Source organism: Cervus canadensis, chromosome 1 (genome assembly GCF_019320065.1).
Source record: "Cervus canadensis isolate Bull #8, Minnesota chromosome 1, ASM1932006v1, whole genome shotgun sequence".
NCBI classification, from domain to species: Eukaryota; Metazoa; Chordata; class Mammalia; order Artiodactyla; family Cervidae; genus Cervus; species Cervus canadensis.
The window spans coordinates 9,311,942-9,332,953 of NC_057386.1; the positions used below are offsets into that span (position 1 = coordinate 9,311,942).

Here is a 21,012-nt window from a genome sequence, read left to right on the forward strand (position 1 = left end):
GAAAAGAACCATATCAAAAATTCCTTTACTTGGACAAGCTGGGTGAGATCCAAAGAAAGAACTTTGGACAAGCAAGGACTCAGAAAGCAGGTCATCAACACATCCTTTCTGAGGCAATGACTTGAGGAAATGGTCCAGTCAAATAAAAACTGAATCAGAAAAAAGAATCAGAAAAAATGTGGGGTGAGCAGCAGCTTTTACCTACAATTTATTGAGTTACATCTAAGTGGGTGGTGATGAAATGAATGTGAACTATAATGCAGGAAAGTGTTTCATACCGAGATAAGCCAAAGGTGTCTCAACACAGATGAGATGCTTTCTAATGAACAGATTATAATGGCCCGTGGCAGGTGTTTGCAGATTCAGGCCTTGATGACAGACCATGTTGGGGGGGTGCCAGGGAAGGCTGTCCCCCAGTTTTCTGGATCGGGCTTGAGAGAAAGGACCCATGCTGCTCTGCATTGAATGATGAACATGTTCCCAGCAGGGCTGAGTCTTAGCGCCTCTTCCCTGACCCCACCGTCATTCCTGGTATCTGCCTGGCTGAGGGCGCTGCTCCCAACATTTGCTGAGCTCGACAGAACCGAATGGAATGGAACTCTGCAGAGGGACCTGGGGCTTTTCTGCCCTGGGGCCACCCTGATGTCACTGTTCTGTGGCCCTGAGCCTCACCCAGCAGGTCCCTGCTGCCCTGGGCACTTTACGTGAGCATCTCCAAGGGTCCCGGTTCCCCAGGACTCCCACGTCCCTATTTAAGCCCCACTCTGGGGCTTCCCAGGTGGCACTAGTGGTAAAGAACCCTCCTGCCAGTGCAGGAGACATCAGAGCCTCGGGTTTGATCCCTGGGTGGGGGAGATCCTTTGGAGGAGGGCACAGCCATGCACTCCAGTATTCCTGCCTGGAGAAGCCCATGCACAGAGGAGCCTGCTGGGCTGTGGTCCACAGGGTGGCAGAGTCGGACGTGACTGAAGCGGCCTTGCACGCACCCGCACACCGTGCTCTGAAGGCTTACTCACCTTCATGGCCTGGGAAATCCCCTCTACGTTTTGCTTTGCTTTTTGTATTCTGTTCTGCAAGTTGTGTAGAATTTCTCGCATCTCTTGAATATATTCAAACACCCCTGAGAGAGAAGCATGAAGGGATCTTACAAAAGGCACGATTTAGCAAAGGCTGACTTGACAATCATTACTGTGACGCAGCTCTGGGCAAGTCCTTCTGTCTCTCTGGAGCCTGAAGCAGAGGAAATGGTGGAGAACTTCCAGAAAGGCAGCGCTGAGGGGTAACATACATCGCTTGTTCCTTCAGAATCAGGACCTCCCCATCCCCAAATGGGCGGATCACTGATTCCACAAGAACTCCAGATGCCTGACGGGTTGGACCCGTTGAACCCGAATATTGCCTTCACACCTTCGCCATTCCAGAACAGTGTCGTCTCAGCGTTCAATAATTTGACATCGATTGCTTTCAATTCTGACTTTATCAGTGGAAATTCTACGTCCTTCATGGTGGTCTTTATCTGCAAAACAAGGGCTACAGTTTCAGGGCATTTGTTCCGAAATGCACGCAGATTTATTTATTTATTTATTTTCATTTACTTTATTAGTTGGAGGTTAATTACTTTACAATATTGTAGTGGGTTTTGCCATACATTGACATGGATCAGCCATGGATTTACATGTGTTCCCCATCCTGATCCTCCCTTCCCACCTCCCTCCCCATCCCATCCCTCTGGGTCTTCCCAGCCACATGCATGCAGATTTAAAATCATCTCCTGGTAAGGGTGTTTATTACTCAATACCAACCAAACCAGCTACTGTTAGTGTGATTTAACTGGGAATTATGCGTACAAAGTTCAGGAGATTCCAACTTTTAAAATTATTTTTTTTTTATCATCAAGGGTTTTTGTATATGCTTAGCTCTTAATCCCTTCTGTTACGGGATAAAAAGCAGAGGAAATTCACGAACGCAAAGACAACGTGTATGTAAAATCCAAAACTTAAAAAATCTGGCATCTGCCCAGTTGCTTCAGACATGTCCAACTCTTTATGACTCTGTGACTGTAGCCCGCCACGCGCCTCTGTCCATGGGATTCTCCAGGTGAGAATACTGGAGTGGGTTGCCACGCCCTCCTCCAGGGGATCTTCCCAACCCAGGGAGAGAACCCGAGTCTCCTGCATTGTAGGTGGATTCTCTGCCACTCAATCACCAGGGAAGCTTAGAGTCATAAAAAAGGAAATCAGAGGGATACACACTGGTAACTGGGACGTTTCTGGGGCATTTCTCAGAACATCGCCTGGGCCGTGATCTAAGGTTTTAAATGTGATTATACAGAGAAAGTCCAGGATTTGTGGAGAAGCCGTTCCACTAGTTAAAGCATCAGAGTGAACTGCAGGGGAGGTTTCACACAGGCTCGATCTGGGTCTGCCCCAAGCTAAGAAATCCATGTGACGCTTGAAAGCATCAATTCACAGAATAGAAAAACAGTCGGAGGGTGTACGCAGTTTTTTAAATATAAATTATTCTTTTAAATAAATAAACACCATTTGTGCTTCAGAATATTGTCCTATCTGGTAACATTTTGATTAACATGTAAGGTTTTCAAGGATAGGTCTATTCTATAAAGTGAGGAATGTACATAGAAATTAAATTGCATGTTAGACGCTATTTGCCTTTCACAATAACCCTTGACATATACTTAGTACTTTAAATGGTGCCCCCTCCCCACCCATGTTCTCCTTTTCAAACAATTAACTCCTAGAAAAGGTACAGAATGGGCAGAGAAATAGAGCTTAATGGCTATTACCAGTGGAAAGCAGACAGAAGTGAAAGAGAGCACTGACAGAATTATAAAGTGAGTCAATGTGAAATTCTGATTCCATTTATCAACCTTTGGATATTAAACAGTTACACCAATAGCCCAGGCAAGAGCTAAATATTATTACCCTCTTGTGATTGCCCAGAGTGAGCAAAGCTGACGGTGACGAGATCCCCTCAATATGTCCTGTTTAGCACTTTTCAACAGCTATGTTATAAATACACATCTTTAGGGCATTTTTCCCAGACAGCCCCCTCACCCCATCCCCAGCAGATTAAAGCTTCACCTCCACTCTTGCCTAGCTCAGATATTAATGGATATTAGCAGTCTGGGGGCCTGGGGTCTCTCTCGACAACAGAAAGTACGTTAAGAATAAGAAGTGCATTTAAAGGCAGTATCCCCAGCCTTTTCAGCACCAGGGACCGGTTTTGTGGAAGACAATTTTTCCATTGACGGGGATCAGGGAAATGGTTTTGGGATGATTCAAGCGCTTTACATTTCCTGCTCACTGTATTTCTACTATTATTACATCAACTGCACCTCAGATCATCAGGCATTAGATCCTGGAGGTTGGTGACTTCTGATCTAAGGGACCCCAGGTATCATAACCAGAGAGGGGAGCCAGTATCAATAATAAGGGTCATTGCAGACACTTAGCTCCAGGTCCTGTCTAACACTGCCTAACATTTGTCCATTCTTGTCTAACATTTTTATTTGAACAATGTCATTCACTGCTGAAGCTAACATGCTTCCCCAGCATGTGCTTGGTTGGGGTTTGTTTGGAAATACAGAAGTGGAAGATAGTTTTCTGTTTTATTCTAATTAATATTTGTTGGATATTTTTTGTTTGTTTCTGATTGCATCATTGTAAAAAAAAAAAACCCAAAGGACTCTTGCACTGAAAGTAACCCATGAACATTTTTCCATGTGACTGCCTCTCTAAGGCTTCCATTTTTCCTAAATGCCATGGCTGGGGGCGCATTCTAGGGAATGGATGAACATGGCCTTCTCTGAGCCTGAAGAAAGTTTATTCTGGAGGAAACTAATTCAAGGACATGCACTTAAGGCAGGCCCTGGGATTTCATGGCTCACAGGCCACTCTCGGGGCCTCTCTGGTCGTCTGCTCCCTTCCTTCTGCAGCCCGAGTTTCTCCTCGCTCTGGTTTTTCTGCTGCCCCGAGACTCCAGTGGTAAATGAGGCTGGGACCCAATTCCAAATTCCCAGGGTTTGGGCTTCCCAGCTGATCTAGTGGTTAAGAATCTGCCTGCCAATGCAGCGGACACAAGTTTGATCCCGGTCAGGGAAGATCCCACATGCCACGGGGCGACTAAGCCCATGAGCCACAACTGTGGAGCCCACGTGCTGCAACCGCTGAAGGCCACGGACCTAGAGCCCATGCTCTGCAACAAGAGAAGCCACTGCAACGAGAAGCCTGCACGCCACAACGAGAGGAAGCACATGCACAACAACGACGACCCAGTACAGCCAGACATAAATAAATATTCTAAAAAACCAAATTCCCAGGGTTCAAGGAGAGAGAAACTCACTGGCCCCTTTTGGATGAGGCATCTATGGTAGGCTGAATAATGGCCCCCAAAGACGGCCACTTCCTAATTCCCAGGACCTGTGATACTATGTCACGTCGCCTCTGGCAAAAGAGGGTTTGCGGTGTGATTCCGTTAAGGACCTTGATGTCAGGTGGGTCCAACTGGATGGCAAGGTCCTTATAAGAGGGAGCCAATAAAAACAAATGAGAAGGCAGGGTGACAACAGAAGTGGGGGTGTTGTGATCTGCAGGTGGTGTGAAGTGGCCTCCAGCCCAGGAATGTGGGCGACTCTAGGAGGTGGAGAAGGCAGGGACAGGGATTCACCCAGAGGGAGGTTCCACCCACTCTCATTCACGGAAACGTACTCCATTCTACTCCACATGGGGCTTGTACACCTTTGTCCTAAACGAAACCCCCCAAACGCGGCGAACAGAAAAACAGTGTGGCGCCAGCTCACCTCGTTGTACCAGCCAACGATGAGCTCCAAGTTGCCCACAAACTTCCGGAAGGTTTCGTACTGGGAGAACAGGTTCTCGGCGCTCCTGGGGATGTCCTTCTGTTGCTGGAAGTTCAGGTACTTGACTTCTCTCAGCACTGCCACCAACTGAGGCGAGTGAAGAGGAGGACAGAAGCAGTCAGGTCGCACAGCACACATTTGGCAGCACATATCTGGGTCTGTCCCTGGGAGGCTTCTGCAGCCCCCAGGGGGAGCTGGGGGGGAGGCCCACCTGGGGGACAAGCTCTGCTGGCAGGATCAGGATGCCCCCTTCCTCCGGCTCAGCCCATGACCCCCGTACCTGCCTCTCTCCTCTCTTTGAGGTACAATCACCACCTCCTCGTGTGTTACCTGTTACGCTAGTTTATTGCTCCCTCCCCTTCTTCTCCTGGCCCTTCCACCAACTCCTGCCCCCTCCCAATCCCTGCCCTTCCCGCTCTGTAGGAGGCAAGCTCCAGAAGGACCGAGATCTTTGTTGGTTTGCTAGTTTATCCCAAGCACATACACAAAGTAAGTGCTTAGTAAATGTTTGTTGAAAGAAAGAATGGATGTTAATGGAAGAGACGGTTTCAGAGGGAAAGTCATGTGTGGGGTCCCTGCCTTGCTGAAATCACTGCTGACTTCACGATCAAGGCTGACACACTCGTGTGGGGCTGTGCTTGTGGAGGCCTGGGCTGCTCCCACTTCTGCCCTGGCACATGGCTAACCATCCAGTTTCAGACCCAGATGGCATGGATTCCCTCCAGCATCCCCAGCTTAACCAGGGGGCTTATTCATTCAGATCCTGCAAAGACTTCTTAAAAAAAATTCTCAAAATGATGGTTCCTCTTGGGACCCTATGAAACGTGGCCCAGCTTTAAAATAGTACACTCATTCAAGCTATATTCAAGGATGCTAAGATTATCTCATATCTTAAACATATCCCAGGCACACTTCAAGCAACACTTCAATAATAAAGCTTTAGGGTGAATGTGACATAAACGTCAACCCCACAGAATTGTGCTCTCGGGAGGAGGGGGTGAGCCTCAGCCGCATGGGCTTGCCCCGTGAGGAAGCAGACGACACCCACCGCTTTGCTGAAGTTGACACGGATGAGGTTGGTGACAGGGTCCCGCTGGATCAGGGGCTGCCCCAGGTTGAAGTGGCAGTCCTTGTCCACCCCTGCCACCCACTGCTGGTAGATCCTCTCGCGGTAGCTTCTCAGCAGCTCCATCATCTCATCATATTTCTGGTAGATTAGCTTGGCCTCCACGCTGGACATGACCCTGGAATCAGAGTTAGGGGGAGGGTCAGGTACTGTCTCCCACCGGGCCTCACTGGCACCCCAACCGAGGCTTCCAGACCTCGGGGTGTTGCAGCTGCCAGCCAGCTCTCTCGTTTCTTCCAGGCTGAGACCCTGAACATACAAATGGATGATGCCCTTTGTAGGTAGCATCTAATCCAGAAGGTCAAATGCTAACCCTTGTAATATTGGCCCCGAATGGCCATGACTTGATTGATAACCTCCAGCTTCCCTAATTCCTCTCTTCTCTTCCAACTTAGGACCAACCAGAGAGCCAGATATGCCTTCCAAACAAACACACAGGACACCCTCCTCCTGTCCCCAAGCCGACAGCCCCTCTCATTCTGCTGTGAGCTCTCCTGCTCCTCCACCTGCCTTCCAGACTCTGCCAAACACAAGTGACAGTGGCCAACTCCCTGCTCTGGCCAGCTATTCAGAGTAGGGGGCATGCATTCTTGGGGTCTCTCTTGGGACCGTGCCCTGGGAAGGAAAGGCTGGGCCGATGGGAGGCGTGGGCCTGCCTCGAAGTGCGGACAGAGCACCTGAGCCCACTTCTCGTGGCCATGGAGGAGCGCTGCCGGCCCGGGGCCATCACTCACGGGTGGTCGATGTGCCTGAGGTCCCTCATTGGAGCCTCCAGCCTCTCCTGCAGCTCCAGGCTCCACTTGAGCTGCCCGGCCACCGGGGGCATGTTTTTGTGGATGGGGGGGATGTTGCCGTCTGCTGAGGCCGCGATCTGGGCGTCATACAGGATCTTGGTGTTATCCAGCTCAGTGTCAAACAGCTCCAGCATGACCGAGTACCTGGGCACCACCTCAGCGAGAATCAGAGGCCGTTCCAAGAGGCCCCCATACATGTGCAGAAGCTGGAGAGAAACAAGAGAGCCTCCTTTGCCTGGGGGGGCCCATCTCCTCCCCCATGCCTGGCATCACCCACGGCTTGGACACTCTGTGCAGCCAGCCTTCAGAAGTAGGAAGACACGCGCCTTCAACACCAGCAAGTTTTCTCTGTGTAGCAACTGGCTAACCAGCTGCTTCTGTGATTTCCAACTTGATGTATGCTGGGTCCCCATGTACTCAGCTTATAAACCAACAGTACAAACTAGGTCCAAGGTCTAGGAAAAATTTATTCCAGGACCAGGAGAAATCGGGGTTTGGGCAAAGAAGATTTAAACAGTTAAGAAATGCCACTTTAAAAAATTGGGGGAGAAAAGCAGCTATTTATATAACCAGGGCTTGCGCTACAACGGGATTGAGAAATATCTTTGTCACAAGAACTACTGGGAAGACCACTGATGCTCAAGGACCCACCCAGGCAAGAGAAACCACTCTGGAGGCTTGTTTTGCTCTAAAAAGTGCTCTGGGGGAAAAGAGGTGAGGAGGAGGCTTGTCTTACACTATGTGGGGTTCCCGAACCACTAAACTCGCCAAACGCTAGTGTGGGGAGGAGCCCATAGGAGCGTCCCGGGACTGCCATCACAGAGCACTGTGAATTGGGAAGCTTCAACAGCAGACTTAATTCTCTTGCAGCCTGGAGGCAACAAGTCTTAATTAAGGTGGATAGAGCTGTGCTCCCTCTGAAGGCTCCAGGGGAGAGTCCCTGGGTGGCCAGCAATCCTCGGCTTGTAGACCCATCACTCGACACTCTGCCAACTTTGTCATGGAGCCTTCCCTGTGCACGTCTGGCCCTGTGTCTCTCCTCTTCTTCTGACAGACCCCAGGCTCACTGAATTAAGGCACAGGAGACCAGCAGGAGGCCCTCAAAGAACATCTCAATTACATCTGCAGAGACCCTATTTTCAATAATTCACAGGTCCTAGGGGTCTGCACCTCAACACTTCTCTCTAGCAGACTCAGTTCAATCCACCAACCAAGGGCCCCATGCTCAGCCTTGGGTTGACCGGGTGGAGGTGGCAGTGGGGATGGGGTTCAGACACCGTGTGGGTGCCCAGGGCAGGAAGTGCTGACTTCCAGGGAGCACTCAGCCCTTGGGCTTTGCAGAGATTACAGGGAAAGCTTGGCACATTCACAGGCCATGACACCAGAGGTTCAAGCATGGGCTGATGGAGTCCTCAAGGAGCTGGGACAGCTCAGGTGCCCATGGTCTGTCAGCCCAAGCACCCTGACCTGATTATTCCTGCAGGGGTCGTCACCTCGCTCTGAGGGCAGTAACCATGCCTGAGCACATTGCACGTAGCGGGCTCATCACACTGAGGGTCTGCGAATGCTACTCACTCGCTTTCACTAAACAAAAGCTCATAGAAGAGAATAAGGGAGGATCATCTGGGTGTCTTGGTTGCGGTCTTGGCTGGCATCAGAGGGTGGCTCAAGTTGGGACATAGAGGCGGGTTTCTTAAAAACTCCTCTCGCAGTGGTGGGAGGCCTGGAGGCAGCGGGGGCTGGGGCTAAGCACTGGGGGAGGGGCCCTTACTGCAGCCCGCAGAGAGTGGCCATGTGGGCTGGACAGTGACACGTGCCGGACGTTCGGGAAGCTCCCAGCCAGCCAGGGGTCACCAGGGGACAAGTGCCCAAGCCTGCCTGAGCCCTTGGACCCTGAAGGCCTGGACCCAAATCTCAGATTTGCCCTAGTTTTCAGTATGAAAACTAAGACCACTGTGCCCAAAAGTGGCCTTTCGGGGAAAGGGTGGAATAGCTGCTGCTGAGAAAGCAGGAGAGATTTTTAGGTCCCTGAAAGTCAACGAGAGCAGCCACTGACTCCCGGGAAGACATTGTGACCCCGAGTTGCTAACCGCTACTCCCTGCAGTTGGGGGGGGGGTCCCCACACATGAGGTCACCAGTGTTGTGTCTCTGAAACCTGACACAGAGCAATTGGGAAAAGCACATTCTATTGCTTGACAACCCTCTTGACTTTTTTCCTCCCCCTCTTCCCTTTATTTCACGCTCACATGTTTTCTGGCCCCTGGCTTCTGGGAAGGAGGTTAATTTCATTTTCTGCCAGGAGGAGGTTGTGTGGAAAATTGCTCTAGAACCTTCCCAGCTGCGTGTGAATTACTGACAGTGAGAAATAGCATCCTAGCAGCTTGGGAACACGCAGGGGGTCAAGCGGATGGGCGGGAGGGCACCCCAAGGGCCTGTCCTAATTAGAGCGGAGGGTTGTCAAATGGGAAGAAAATGATCTTCAGTGTGGGAAGGAAGATGAGCAGATGGAGACAGGAATGGTTTACGAGAGTCTTCCTGACTTATTTTCTTTCTAATATAACACAAAGTCACGTGTCTGAAAAGGACTTTCTCTTGCGGATTACAGAGCCGATTTAGGCCAAGGTGGAGTGGAGAAGTGCCTGTGAAAACACCCAGGGAGTGGCCTTCAGGCCCGCATGTGCCACCCAGAGTTCCTCCTTGGCCAGCTCCTCCTCTCCGAGGGGGCACCTATGGTCTCTGGCAACTTGGCATGGATACCTCAACCCACCTCCTTCCCCATCACCGAAAGACGGCACAAGGTGGTACCCAGCCTCCGAGAGGCCTGGGGGCGTGCCATCCCCACCACAGGCAAGAAGGGCTAACTGGTGCCGCAGTCCATCAGCTCCAGCAACGTCTTCATTCCTGAGACCCCACCACTGGGGAGGACCGGCATTTCCATGTGGAAGCACTGGCCGGCAACCTTACTCGGGACCCTTTGCACTTGGGTCGCCCTGGGGCTAACAGCCTCTGGTTCCCGCCTGAGGTCTGCCAGGGAGGCAGCAGGGTAGCAGCTCCACCGCCTCAGCGGGGGCCAGCTCCCTCCACCAGGAAAGCCTGGCTTTGCACTGGGCTTGGTTCTGCGTCAACCCGAACCAAGCACCTGCCTTATATTCTAGTTGAGAGGCCGACAGACATGAAGAGATCAGTACACAACGGATGCCAGGGAGAGCCAAGCATGAAGAAGGAAAACCAATCAGGTCAGTGTCGGCAATGGCGGCGCGGGGAGGGCTCCCGCCGGGAGGAGGAGGTGAGGGGGACCTCTCCGAGGAGGTGCCCGAGGCGGCTCCAAGGGGAAGGGTGTTCAGAGAAGGGAACCGCACAGAGGCTCTGTATTAATTTGCATTCATTGATATTTTGCCTGAAGCACCGACTCCATCCAAGACTTAATTGATCGTTACACTTGCAGAGCTTCAAATCCTCAAGCATTTTCGCTTTAGAAATATTCAAAAGTCAAAGGAACATCCTGGCATGTCGGCACCAAACGCTGGCTACCTCGTGAACTTGGGACCGGGAAGGTCCAGGAGCCTGTCTCCATGTGCCCCTGCCATGTGCCCGCTGCTGAGGGGTCCTGTGGGTGGGGTGCACCAACCAGCAGAGGGGACGAGTGTCCAGCTCCTCACAGTTCCAGCCAGTTTGTTTGACCAGAGACAAAGGTTTTAACTTGCACTTTCCCGATCATTTGCAAGGCCAAATCAACAACCTATGTGAGTATCGGCCGTTTGGGTTTCTCTTTCAAACTGAGGGTCTCTAGGAGCTTTAGTGCTTTTCTGCAATCTTTTTTTTTTTTTAATGTTTTCATAAGCATTTCCTTTTTCTAACTGTAGAAGTGCTATACACCTTACCCGCACAACCTGGAAATAGGAGAAAAGTACACAGAGGACAGAAAAATATTAGCCATCACCCCACCACCCAGAAATGACTCCCAGTCATAATACCGTGTATTATGTGTATACACACACTATTTTGTGTATATACACGTAATACTGTGTATTCTCAGATCTCAAATGTTAAGAAAGTCAGTGTGGCTCAGCGGCTCAAAATGTGGATGCGTTTTATTTTTTAGAGCAACTCTGCCTCTAACTTCTGCTCCTTATATAAGTAATGAGGGAACTGAATCAAAGAAGGACAAATGGAGAACAGGACTCAGTACAATAACCCCATGCTCACTTTCCTAAGATGAAATGTAACAGGAAGACCCCCTCAGAAGCTACTCAAGGTGCCGACTGCTGACTCTAAGGCACTGGGAAAGGCTCCTGCCCTTTCTGGGCCTGGCTCTTCACCTACAATCTCCAGACTGCATGATTAGACCGATTCTACAACCGTTCACTAGAAGGACTGATGCTGAAACTCCAATACTTTGGCCACCTGATGTGAAGAACTGACTCAGTGGAAAACAGCCTGATGCTGGGAAAAATTGAAGGCGGGAGGAGAAGGGGATGACAGAGGATGAGATGGTTGGATGGCATCACTGACTCAATGGACATGAGTTTGAGTAAGCTCTGGGAGTTGGGGATGGACAGGGAGGCCTGGCGTGCTACAGTCCATGGGGTCACAAAGAATTGGACACAACAAAGCGACTGAACAACCGTTCTCAGCATCATGGAGCTGGTGTGACGAATCCTCAGTCAGGGCACACTCCTCGCCTGCACCTACCTTTGCACTGGACTCAATAGAATTGCAGTCATCAAACCCTTGGCAGAAGATGGTGGCCAGTCTCCTATCCAGATCTTGAATTTTGGTCTCGAAATCAGCATAGTCATCATCAAAACTCTAGAAGCGAATTAAATTACCAACCTTAGAACCTCGACCAGCATGCAAAGCCAGGAGTGGGCTCACTCTAAGTCCACCCATTAGGATTCAGGTTGCCTCTGAGCAAGTTCACTGTTGTGAGGGCAGAGTTCTTGTGCTGTCTTTTCTCTGCCACATGCGCTCCCCTCCGCATGCCTTCCCACCCTCTGGGCATTTGTCATTGACCCCGCCCAGGCCCCCCGACTTACTGAATCTCCAGGGTCCAGGGGGTCATATTTGCAGTCGGCGAAAACCTTCACCAGCTCGAAGACCTCGTCGTAGATCTGGGCCACCTGGCTTCCAAGGATGTTCCCCCTCACGCCCCCAAGCTCGATCTTCTCCAGCTTCAGAAACTCGATGGCTGTTTTATAAAGTTCCTGGTGGAGGAACCCCCGCACCCTCGTCAATTCAACTTCCTGATTGACCCCCGAGGGGAGGGGCCTTCTGCTTATCAGAGTTAACGTTCTCTAAAGCCATTTCAGGGACACAGGCAGAGGGGACGGAAGTGAGAGTCCTGTGAGTAATCTCCCAGTTGTGATCGTGGAGGAGGCGGCGATGAAGGTCGGGATCTTGTCCTGACCCAACACTGGGTGACATGCGTCTGCAAATAAAATCACACTTTACAGGGGCCCCACCTCCTGGGCTGTGGGAGGAAGCAGTTAGAAAGGCACGTGGTGGTCCCTCACAGCCTCATGTACTGGATGCCTGATGGATGTTTACTTGCTCATTCCCTCAGAGACGTGAGTCTCTCTTGCTTCTCCAACTCCTTTAGCCCAGATGGTACCTTCCTTTCCAAGACCGCTGGTTTGGCATTTAACCTCATTCAGTCTTATTGAGCTATCTAATGCTTCTGTCTATAGCTGTCATTTCCCCATCGAGACCCCCAAAGCCTCGTTGAGGACCACAAGCAGGCCCCATGTGCCTGATCCTGTGCTCACAGGGCACTCCAGTCCCTCCCCTAAACCGGTGCCAAGGTTGGTGCTGTTTCCCACCAAAGATCCAAGGTGTATCGAGATACGACCCAACCAAACCTACTGGAAAGTAACAGCGTTGTCACGCCCCGCATTCTGGGCCTCTCATACCAGAGGAGGGTGGCACAGCTGACATGCCCGTCGGGCTAGGGGTGGACAGCATGGCCATTTCCCCCACCCCCAGCAGCCCCTCTTTTCCCAGAAGCTCCATCCCAATTCAGAATCTACAATGTAGGAACCAGCAGTTGTTTGGCCAGAAACTCAGCTGGGACCCTCAAGTTCTCAGGCTGGGAGCCTTGGGGCGTGAAGAAATGCTCTGTGACTGAGATGTGGCATCTCAAGGGGTTTCCTGCTCTGCCTCCCAGAGGGTATGGATGGGAGCCGTACAGGCCTTCCCAGAGCCCCCACTGACAGCATCCCTCAAAAAAAATCACTGCCCAGTGGTTCTAGGATCTACCCCCCCAACCCTGCTTTATTTTTTAAAATAGTGTCACATGTGTACAAAATATGTCTAAAAAAGAGACCCCCTACAGATTACAAAACAAGAAGGAAAACCTTCTTGCCCTACACATGTCTTCACCTCTCACCTCTTCTCTCCAGAGGAAACTGTTCTGAACCTCTTTAAAAGTGTTATTTGTCCCATGTCATTCCATGTGTCCTGTGTCATTCCATGTATCCAAATAAGGTCCTTCTTAAAACCTCAGTTGTGCTAACTTAGTCCCTCTCACCCTCTCCCTTGGCCTGCAGGCTTCCTGACCCAGGTCAATGAACTTGTCATTAACCTGCTTGTGGATAGAAGGCAGGAGAAAAGGGAAAAGCAACTGAAATGGACCGCTTTGTTCTGGGTTAACAGCTCTGGGCCTGGTGGGGACAGCCCAGTGACTTGGCTTCCCAGGGACACAGATGTTTGGGTGTGACTTTTATTTCCCTCCTGGGAGCCCATGTGCAAGCAAGGTGCAGTTCTCCTAAGAGGGAGGGGAGCCAAATTCTACCTGTACCTCAATGGTCTGGACACGGCGGAAGAAGGAATTTATTCTGGAAAAGGCAAGAGAAGAAGGGAATTCCCAAGGCACCGGCTCCTTGTTCTTCTAGGAGAAAGAGAGAGAAAAGGCAGGTTCATGGGGTCCCATGGGGTCCACATCACCCCAACTTCTTTCCCCTCATCCTCTGTCCACACCCAGGCTGTACCTTGAAGAAAAGCTTCATGTTTGCACAACAGAAGTCGTAGACCCGATACAGTTCCTTCAGGACATTCACAGACAGAGTGATGCCGACCAGAACCTCCTCAATTTCCCCCTGCAGGCCTTTCAGCACCTCCTCGGGGCTCAGGAAGGTCCGCGTCTGGGCAGAAGGGAAGATGTTCCCAAGTTGAGCCGGAGGGGTGACACCCAGGTGCACTGTCCACAGCGGCATGGTTGGTTAAAACGACCCTCTCGCCCCGCCCCAGGCCAAGGTCACAGCACCACCAGACTCTGGAGGCAGATGATGAGGGGCCCAGAAATGCAGTCCTGCTGTGGCTGCAGGGCCCCGGGTCACTGTGTCCCTCTGGGCTGGGAGACAGGACCACGAGCCTGATTCTCACACACTCTGGTAGCCCAGGGCCCAAAGCTGCAACTCAGACCTTGGAGGCTGTGTAACGTGCGCTTGTGAAATGGAAGGAGGGAAGGGAATGGGTGTTGTCAGAGCAGATAAATCCCTCAAAGCCCCCGGCGTGGGGTGCCGGGACTCTGTGGGCAGCCCCTCTTTCATTTCTCCTCCCTCCCAGCATGAGGCAGGTTGGGCTGGCTCTGCCCAGGTCTTGAGACAACCCTGGGTGGCCACGCAGGGGGACCCAGCCTTAGTCTGAAAATTCTTGCACCCACATCTTTGCCTGTTTTTAAACTGCTGGGGAACATGGACCGGGAAGCAGGGTGGGATGGGGGAGGGAAGGCACGGGGGCCGGGGGGCTACCATGTCGATGAGCTGGTTGCAGAACTCCTGCAGGATGACAATGACCCTGGAGGGTGTGTTGTAGTGCTCGGAGGTGGCCCAGATGAAGCAGATGGTGTACAGCACCTTGGTGATGAACGTCGGGAGCTGGGGAGAGACGGGCGGGCAGGCGCTTGGTCACAGCACCTCAGCTCCCCGCTCCACACGGCTCCAGGAGGGGGCAGATCCAAGGGCAAGAAGAGGTGCCCCCAGTACTTGTGCCTGACTACAGCCAGGAAGCCCGCAGCCCCTTGCTGCCCCAAGACACAAGCCCAGAGCCCGACAAGCCAGCCAAGGGACCCTCTCTTGCTGATGTACCGCCGTGAAGTCGGCCTGTTCCATCTCCTCCAGCAAGATACGCAGGGGCTTCAGGTACAGAACGATATCGTTGGCTTCCTTCAGGCCTGCGTGGAACAAGAACAGGGTTTCATCCCCACAGGAGCAGAAACTGGCCCCCATCCCTGATGGCAAGAAATGATGACGGGCAGCTGAGTGTGTTTACAGACACCTGCTCCCTCAAAAGGCAGGACTCCAGGAAGTTGCTGCTGAGGGGAGGCAGACCCCCCACCACCCCCAGGGTCGGCAAGGGGCCCGCCCAGGAGGCGCTGACACCTTCCTCTGGTGGAGGGGGGACATTCTCATAGGGTCACCCGCTCACCTTCAGTAACATTCGTGTACACGTTTTGCAGGGCTGGCCAGTAGCAGCTTTTGGCTTTTTCCAGGATCTCGACTATTTTATTCACTTTGGGCCTATTGAGCTGCAAAGGAGATCAAATTTTATTTTTTTTAACAGACCCCAGATGAAGCCTGCCTGACCCCCAGACCAGCACTGAGGGATCCATCTGGGTTACCCAGGTCCCCTCGAGGAGGCTGGGTGCTCAGGCCTCCAGCGGGCACCTGGCTGCTGGGGGCAGAAGAGCCATCACCTGCTCATGGATGTACTTGAGGTTCATCAGCCGGGCGTCCCAGAACTCAAACTCGACTCGGGGCAGGGGGTGCAGCCCGTCCAGCAGGGCCTGGGCCGAGTCCTTGCTCAGCACATCCCGGATCTGGTGGGACCAGTCGATGATGATGGTCTCGATGGCATGCAGCAGTGAGTTGTCCAGGGAGGAGGGGATCCTGCAGAGCCAAGGGTTAGGGGGGTGGGGGATGCTCTCAGTTACACCTGCAGGCTTCTTCCAGCTCCGCCCCCAGCAGCCCTCAGCCAGGACAGAGCCTGAGACAATACTGGGTTTTGCCCAGGGTACCGGTGACCCCGATGAAGAGGATGAGGGGAGCCAGCTCTGGAATAAAATCCATGTTGCGCCACAGCCCCCGGGCAGTTCTGATCGAGTCACCACAGGGCTAGTGTTGGGGGCCTAGAGGACGTGTTTGTGTGATGAGCCCTGCAGGACTGCTCACCCTCTGATGGGAGGCAAGGAACACGCGGTCGCTGCCACAGCTTCAAGAGCCGCACACACCACACCCTTGCAAATGGTGCTCGGGCAGGTGCGAGGTGACACCTGGGGGGTCCTCGTGCTTCTGGGGGTCTCTGGGAAGCCCCGGCCTCCATTCAGAAGTGCAGCCTCCGCCTGCTGCAAACCCATTCCATGCCCCTCACTACCCATGCCCTAAAGCTGGGGATCCCCCTTCCTGTGTGACCCCAGATGATGTGATGCTCTTGGCATGCCATGTGATGCAAAGGGGAGCTGGAGCACGGGGGTCTAGCCGTCACCTCGCAGAGTCTTGGGCGGGGGGCTCCAATGCCCCATCTCAGACTCAGCACCTACAGGCACAGTCCTGCCCTCCTGGTCTTCATTAGTTTCAAGACCAGTTTGTGGGGAGCTTGCCCTGGGTGTTCAGGGACCACCCCTCCCTCCAGCTCCCCGGCCAGGCCCCGACCTCTCCATGGACTCCAGTGTGCCGTCCAGACTGCCCAGGTGCTCCGGGATGGGCAGCAGGGTCTTCCCCTTGATCTTGCCGCCCATCACAAACATCTCGTTCTTCAGCTTGTGGACTTGCTTCACAATGTCCTCCGAGACCACGCGGGGCCAGCCGCTCATGTTTTCACTTTGGTTTAACAGGGAGTAGAGGACCTGAAAGGACAGGATTCTGCAGCTCTGCCTGAGCCTTCTCACCTGGGTCGGGGGACACCCAGGAGGAGTGGGGTCCTTGGCAACCTGGGGGAACCGAGCCCTTCTCCCTTTGAAGAAGGTGGTGGGGCCGGTCAAGGTGCTGAGACCAGTGATGAAAGCCCCTCCCCTGTGTCTTTTTTTCCCCAAGTTCTTTTTAAAAAAATACTGATTGATTGATTTGGTTGCATGGGGTCTCAGGTGCATGTGGGATCTTTGTAGTGGCACAGGAGATCTTAGCTCCCCAACCAGGGATCAAACCTGAATCCCAGGGTTGCAAGGCAGATTCTCAACCACTGGGGAAGTCTCCCAGCCCCTATGTCTTTCAAGTTTTTTTTTTTTTTTTTCCAAAATACTGATTGATTTGGCTGTATTGAGTCTCAGTGGCATGTGGCAATGTATGGGCTTAGTTGCCCTGTGGCATGTAGGATCTTAGCTCTACAATGAGGGATCAAACCCGAATCCCCTGCATTGCAAAGCAGATTCTTAATCACTGGTTCACCAGGCAAGTCCCCCTGCCCCTGTGTCTTTGTAGGGACAAAGCCATCTCCACACTCTTGCCACAAGAGCACACACTCCTGGCTGAAGGCAGATGTTCCTTGCTACCTGGGGTGCTGTTATATGCTGAATTGTGTCCCCCTGGATTCACATGTGGGAGCCGTGACCCCCAGCACCTTAGGATGTGACTGGATTTGGAGAGAGGGCTTTTCAAGAGGTGGTTAAGGAGGGCCCTAACCCAGTATGACTGTTGTCCTTAGAAGACACGAGGACACACACTTGAAGTCGGCCATCCACAGCCAAGGAGAAAGGACTCAGACAGAACCAGCCCTGTTCACATGTGCATCTGGGACTTGCAGCCTTCCAACTGGTGCTTTGTTAGGGGGTGCTTCCCTGATGGCTCAGGGGGTGAAGAGTCTGCCTACAATGCAGGAGACACAGGAGACGTGGACTCAACCCCTGGGTCGAGAAGATACCATAGAGAAACAAATGGCAACCCACTCCAGGATTCTTGCCTGAAAAATCCTGTGGACAGAGGCCTGTAGGGCTATAGTCTGTAGGGTCGCAAAGGGTCGGACACAACCGAGTGACCAGTTTGGGGCCATGCCAGCCATCTCGGTGGACATGAGGGGAGGTCGGTCTGGGTCCTGACTGAGCTACCCCTGTGGCCTGAATTTGTACAAGGTGGGGACACCCACTATCCCCATCTCATAGATGAGGAGAGCGAAGCCTAGGAGAGCTAAGTCACTGGAACTCTGGCTGGTCCGACTGTCCAGAGAGGGCTGCGCCTGCCATACCTGCCAACAGTGAGGCGGCAGGACAGTGGGGAGAGATGTAAGGCAGCACTTGCTTTTCCCTTTCTCTGCTCCAAGTCTCAGAATTGGGAAACCCTTCTACTGCATCTCGAATGGCCCACACCTTTCCAGGCTGTGGGCAGGGACTGTCCCCAGTGCAGTGCGGAGGTTCTAGTGATTTCAAGAGAGACCGGTGATGGCGAGGGCCACTCAGCCTTCATTTGCACAGCATCCCCTGGAGGTCTTGTTAGAAAGCAGGTCGGTCTCAGTGGCCAGGGGAGCCGGACCCGAGTGCTCAAATACCTGACCTGCTTGTAGGCAATGTGGATGTAGATCTGTGGACCCACTCCTGATGAGCAGGGCTCAAGGCTGCTCACACAAAGTATGGGAAGCAGGCATTGTTCCCGCTGAGCCCTCCCCACTACCCCCGACCCCCATCCCGAGGCCTGGGTGCACACACCTCCTCCACAATGGCGATCAGCTGGTCCACAGGCGTGGGGCTTATGTCCCCGTAGACCAGACGTTCCTTGTAGTTGTCCTTGCCAATGCTCTCGGGTCTCTTCTTGATGAAGTACACCCCTTTGGACTTGAGGGAGGCCGGGAAGCCCAGGCAGGGTATGATCATGCCAGCAGGGTTGAGCGTCAACACCAGAACCGGTACATCTGGCTTCTCGAAGAATTCAGTGAACAAAGCCATGTTCTCCTCCGTCCCAATCATCTTACTCCACTTGTCCGGCTTGAACTTCAGGACAAGGGAAGAGACACTCTCCAAATACTCCAGTCTGACATCCGTGGGAATCGTCATCTTGACGTCAGCTTACACCTGTTACGGGAACAGAGACACTGAGGCAGCGGCCACCTCCTAGGGACTCTTTACTTCCCGCACATCACTGGAACCATCTGAAATGCACGTTCCGACCGATCAAGAGAGAAAGAAGGATCATCGTGAAGACACTGTTTCCAGCTGGGGGGTGGGGGGGCGGGGACCGGGAGCCTGTGTCCTTCTGTAGCTGTGACCGTGGAGCAGGGCCTCCGGGCCGTGTGTCTGCTTGGGTTCACTGTGACCATCAAGTTAATAGGCTGGGAAAGGTAGAGATGGCCCCTGGGGAAAAGGCAAGGACCATCCCAACAGTCTGAAGGGGAGGGGGTGGGAAAGGAAATGTCACAAAATGAAGTGACAGAAGGGCCTGGATGCAAAATCCCAGGAGGAGGACATCACACCCTCAGGATGCTAGAGAGAGGGTGGGTCCGATGAGCGGGTGAAGTTCATGTTCTCCCCATCCTAACAGCAGCCGTAGTGTACCCCAACTTTTGCCCTGCCCTTCAGCGTCTCTTCGGCCCCCCAACCCCCATCACATGCCCATAAGGGGATTTTCCCATGGACCGCCCAGATGTCACTCACATTCCCTCTGGGAGGATCCCTTGTAGCTCTCTTATAGGGACAGTAACTGGAGAGCTGAGGGGGGACCCCCTTGAAGCCCCAAAGAACCAAAACAAATGAGGCATTCCTTGTGAGCATGAAATTTAAAGGGATGCTCCAAACCCTGACTGGCCACAAACAGGGAACAGGGCACCTTCCGGGGGGTGGGGGGGTGCCGGGAAGGTAACGGGGCTACTGTCCACCAGCACCTGGGCTCCACCTCTGTCCTCTTGAGCCCCCTCAGCTTTGCCCCTGAGCACAATTCTTGGCCACTCACCAGCTGACAGCAAACAGCTCCTCAGGCAGCTAGCAGAGCCAAGCGATTGGCAGACCAGTAAAGGAAATGGCTCCCATCCCTCAAGGGGAACCAACTGCCGTGGAACTCCTGCAAGTCTCCTGGGAACTGGGATTCTAGAACTTTCTTAGGACCTGAGTGACCACTGTGGTGTGGCAAAGGAACAACTGTCCATCACCCACCACAGTGGGGAAGGCTCTGCTGCTGCTGCTAAGTCGCTTCAGTCGTGTCCGACTCTGTACGACCCCATAGACGGCAGCCCACCAGGCTCCCCCGTCCCTGGGATTCTCCAGGCAAGAGCACTGAAGTGGGTTGCCATTTCCTTTTCCAATGCATGAAAGTGAAAAGTGAAAGTGAAGTCGCTCAGTCGTGTCCAACTCTTAGTGACCCCATGGACTGCAGCCTACCAGGTTCCTCTATCCATGGGATTTTCCAGGCAAGAGTACTGGAGTGGGGTGCCATTGCCTTCTCTGGGGAAAGGCTCTAGGACTGAACAAACTTTATCTTTGAACTAGAACATTTAGTTCATTTTCATTTCATGAAATTACAAATGTATCAGGATTTAAATCTATTCTTATTATGTGCTTATTTGTCTTCCCTTTTCCAGATTCCTTTTTCTTTTTTTTGCCTCTTTTAGTTCAATTTTTATTGTTTCACTCCCTCTCCCCATTTTCTTGGCTATTACACATCTTGCATTTCCTAGAGGCACATAGACATTATAACATGTATCCTGACTCACACTAGAATCACACTCACTGAAACCTGATAATGAAAACAATTACCCATTTACAATAGAATCAAAAAGAATGAAATACTTAGGAATAAATTTCAGAGAAGGGCAAGGCTTTCTTGACCCACCAGTGGCTGAGGCACCAGCAGGGTCCTGGTTCCCACTGTTGACACCAGTCGATTCTGCCTCCTTGACATCTTTGGACTGGTCCACCTTCCTCCATGGCTACTGCTCTCTGGTCCAAGCTGCTGTTACCCCCTCCCTCACCCCCTGGTCTACAGACACCCTCTCTCCTTCTCCACACCCCTTCTTGTCCCCAGCAAGTCATCCTCCAGAGCACCTTTAAAAAGGCAACTGTCATGCCAACGCCTGCTTAAAACCCATTGAGTTCGCCTGCACCACTTCCCAGTCTTGACACAATTGCCCTCACACTCCAGCCACCCTGGCCTTCTTCCAGCTCCTCCAAGACACCTGTTCCCCTCAGGGCCTTCCAGCCTTGCATAGAATCCCGCACCTGTGCACTCCTCCTCACCCCCCCTCAGATACCAAGCTACGACATCTTTCTTTCCCAGCCAGGGTCTCCCTTCGACCGTCCACT

The 21,012-nt window shown here is 52.5% G+C and overlaps 1 protein-coding gene across 1 annotated transcript in view; it reads right to left on the reverse strand.

The window, feature by feature from the left end:
* The window catches only part of DNAH17 (dynein axonemal heavy chain 17), a 94,030-nt gene extending 75,238 nt beyond the window's left edge, over window positions 1-18,792 (reverse strand). The window contains exons 1-15 of the mRNA XM_043462283.1: window positions 18,430-18,792; window positions 16,448-16,641; window positions 15,493-15,685; window positions 15,225-15,324; window positions 14,885-14,970; window positions 14,549-14,674; window positions 13,787-13,939; window positions 13,597-13,683; window positions 11,837-12,004; window positions 11,493-11,609; window positions 6,740-7,005; window positions 5,928-6,123; window positions 4,820-4,966; window positions 1,408-1,516; window positions 1,017-1,120 (exon numbers count right to left, since the gene is read on the reverse strand). Coding sequence (XP_043318218.1) covers window positions 1,017-1,120; window positions 1,408-1,516; window positions 4,820-4,966; window positions 5,928-6,123; window positions 6,740-7,005; window positions 11,493-11,609; window positions 11,837-12,004; window positions 13,597-13,683; window positions 13,787-13,939; window positions 14,549-14,674; window positions 14,885-14,970; window positions 15,225-15,324; window positions 15,493-15,685; window positions 16,448-16,641; window positions 18,430-18,774 — 2,391 coding nt within the window. The 5' untranslated portion in view covers window positions 18,775-18,792. The remainder of the gene's footprint in view (window positions 1-1,016; window positions 1,121-1,407; window positions 1,517-4,819; window positions 4,967-5,927; window positions 6,124-6,739; window positions 7,006-11,492; window positions 11,610-11,836; window positions 12,005-13,596; window positions 13,684-13,786; window positions 13,940-14,548; window positions 14,675-14,884; window positions 14,971-15,224; window positions 15,325-15,492; window positions 15,686-16,447; window positions 16,642-18,429) is intronic.
* Between the last annotated feature and the right edge of the window lie 2,220 nt (window positions 18,793-21,012).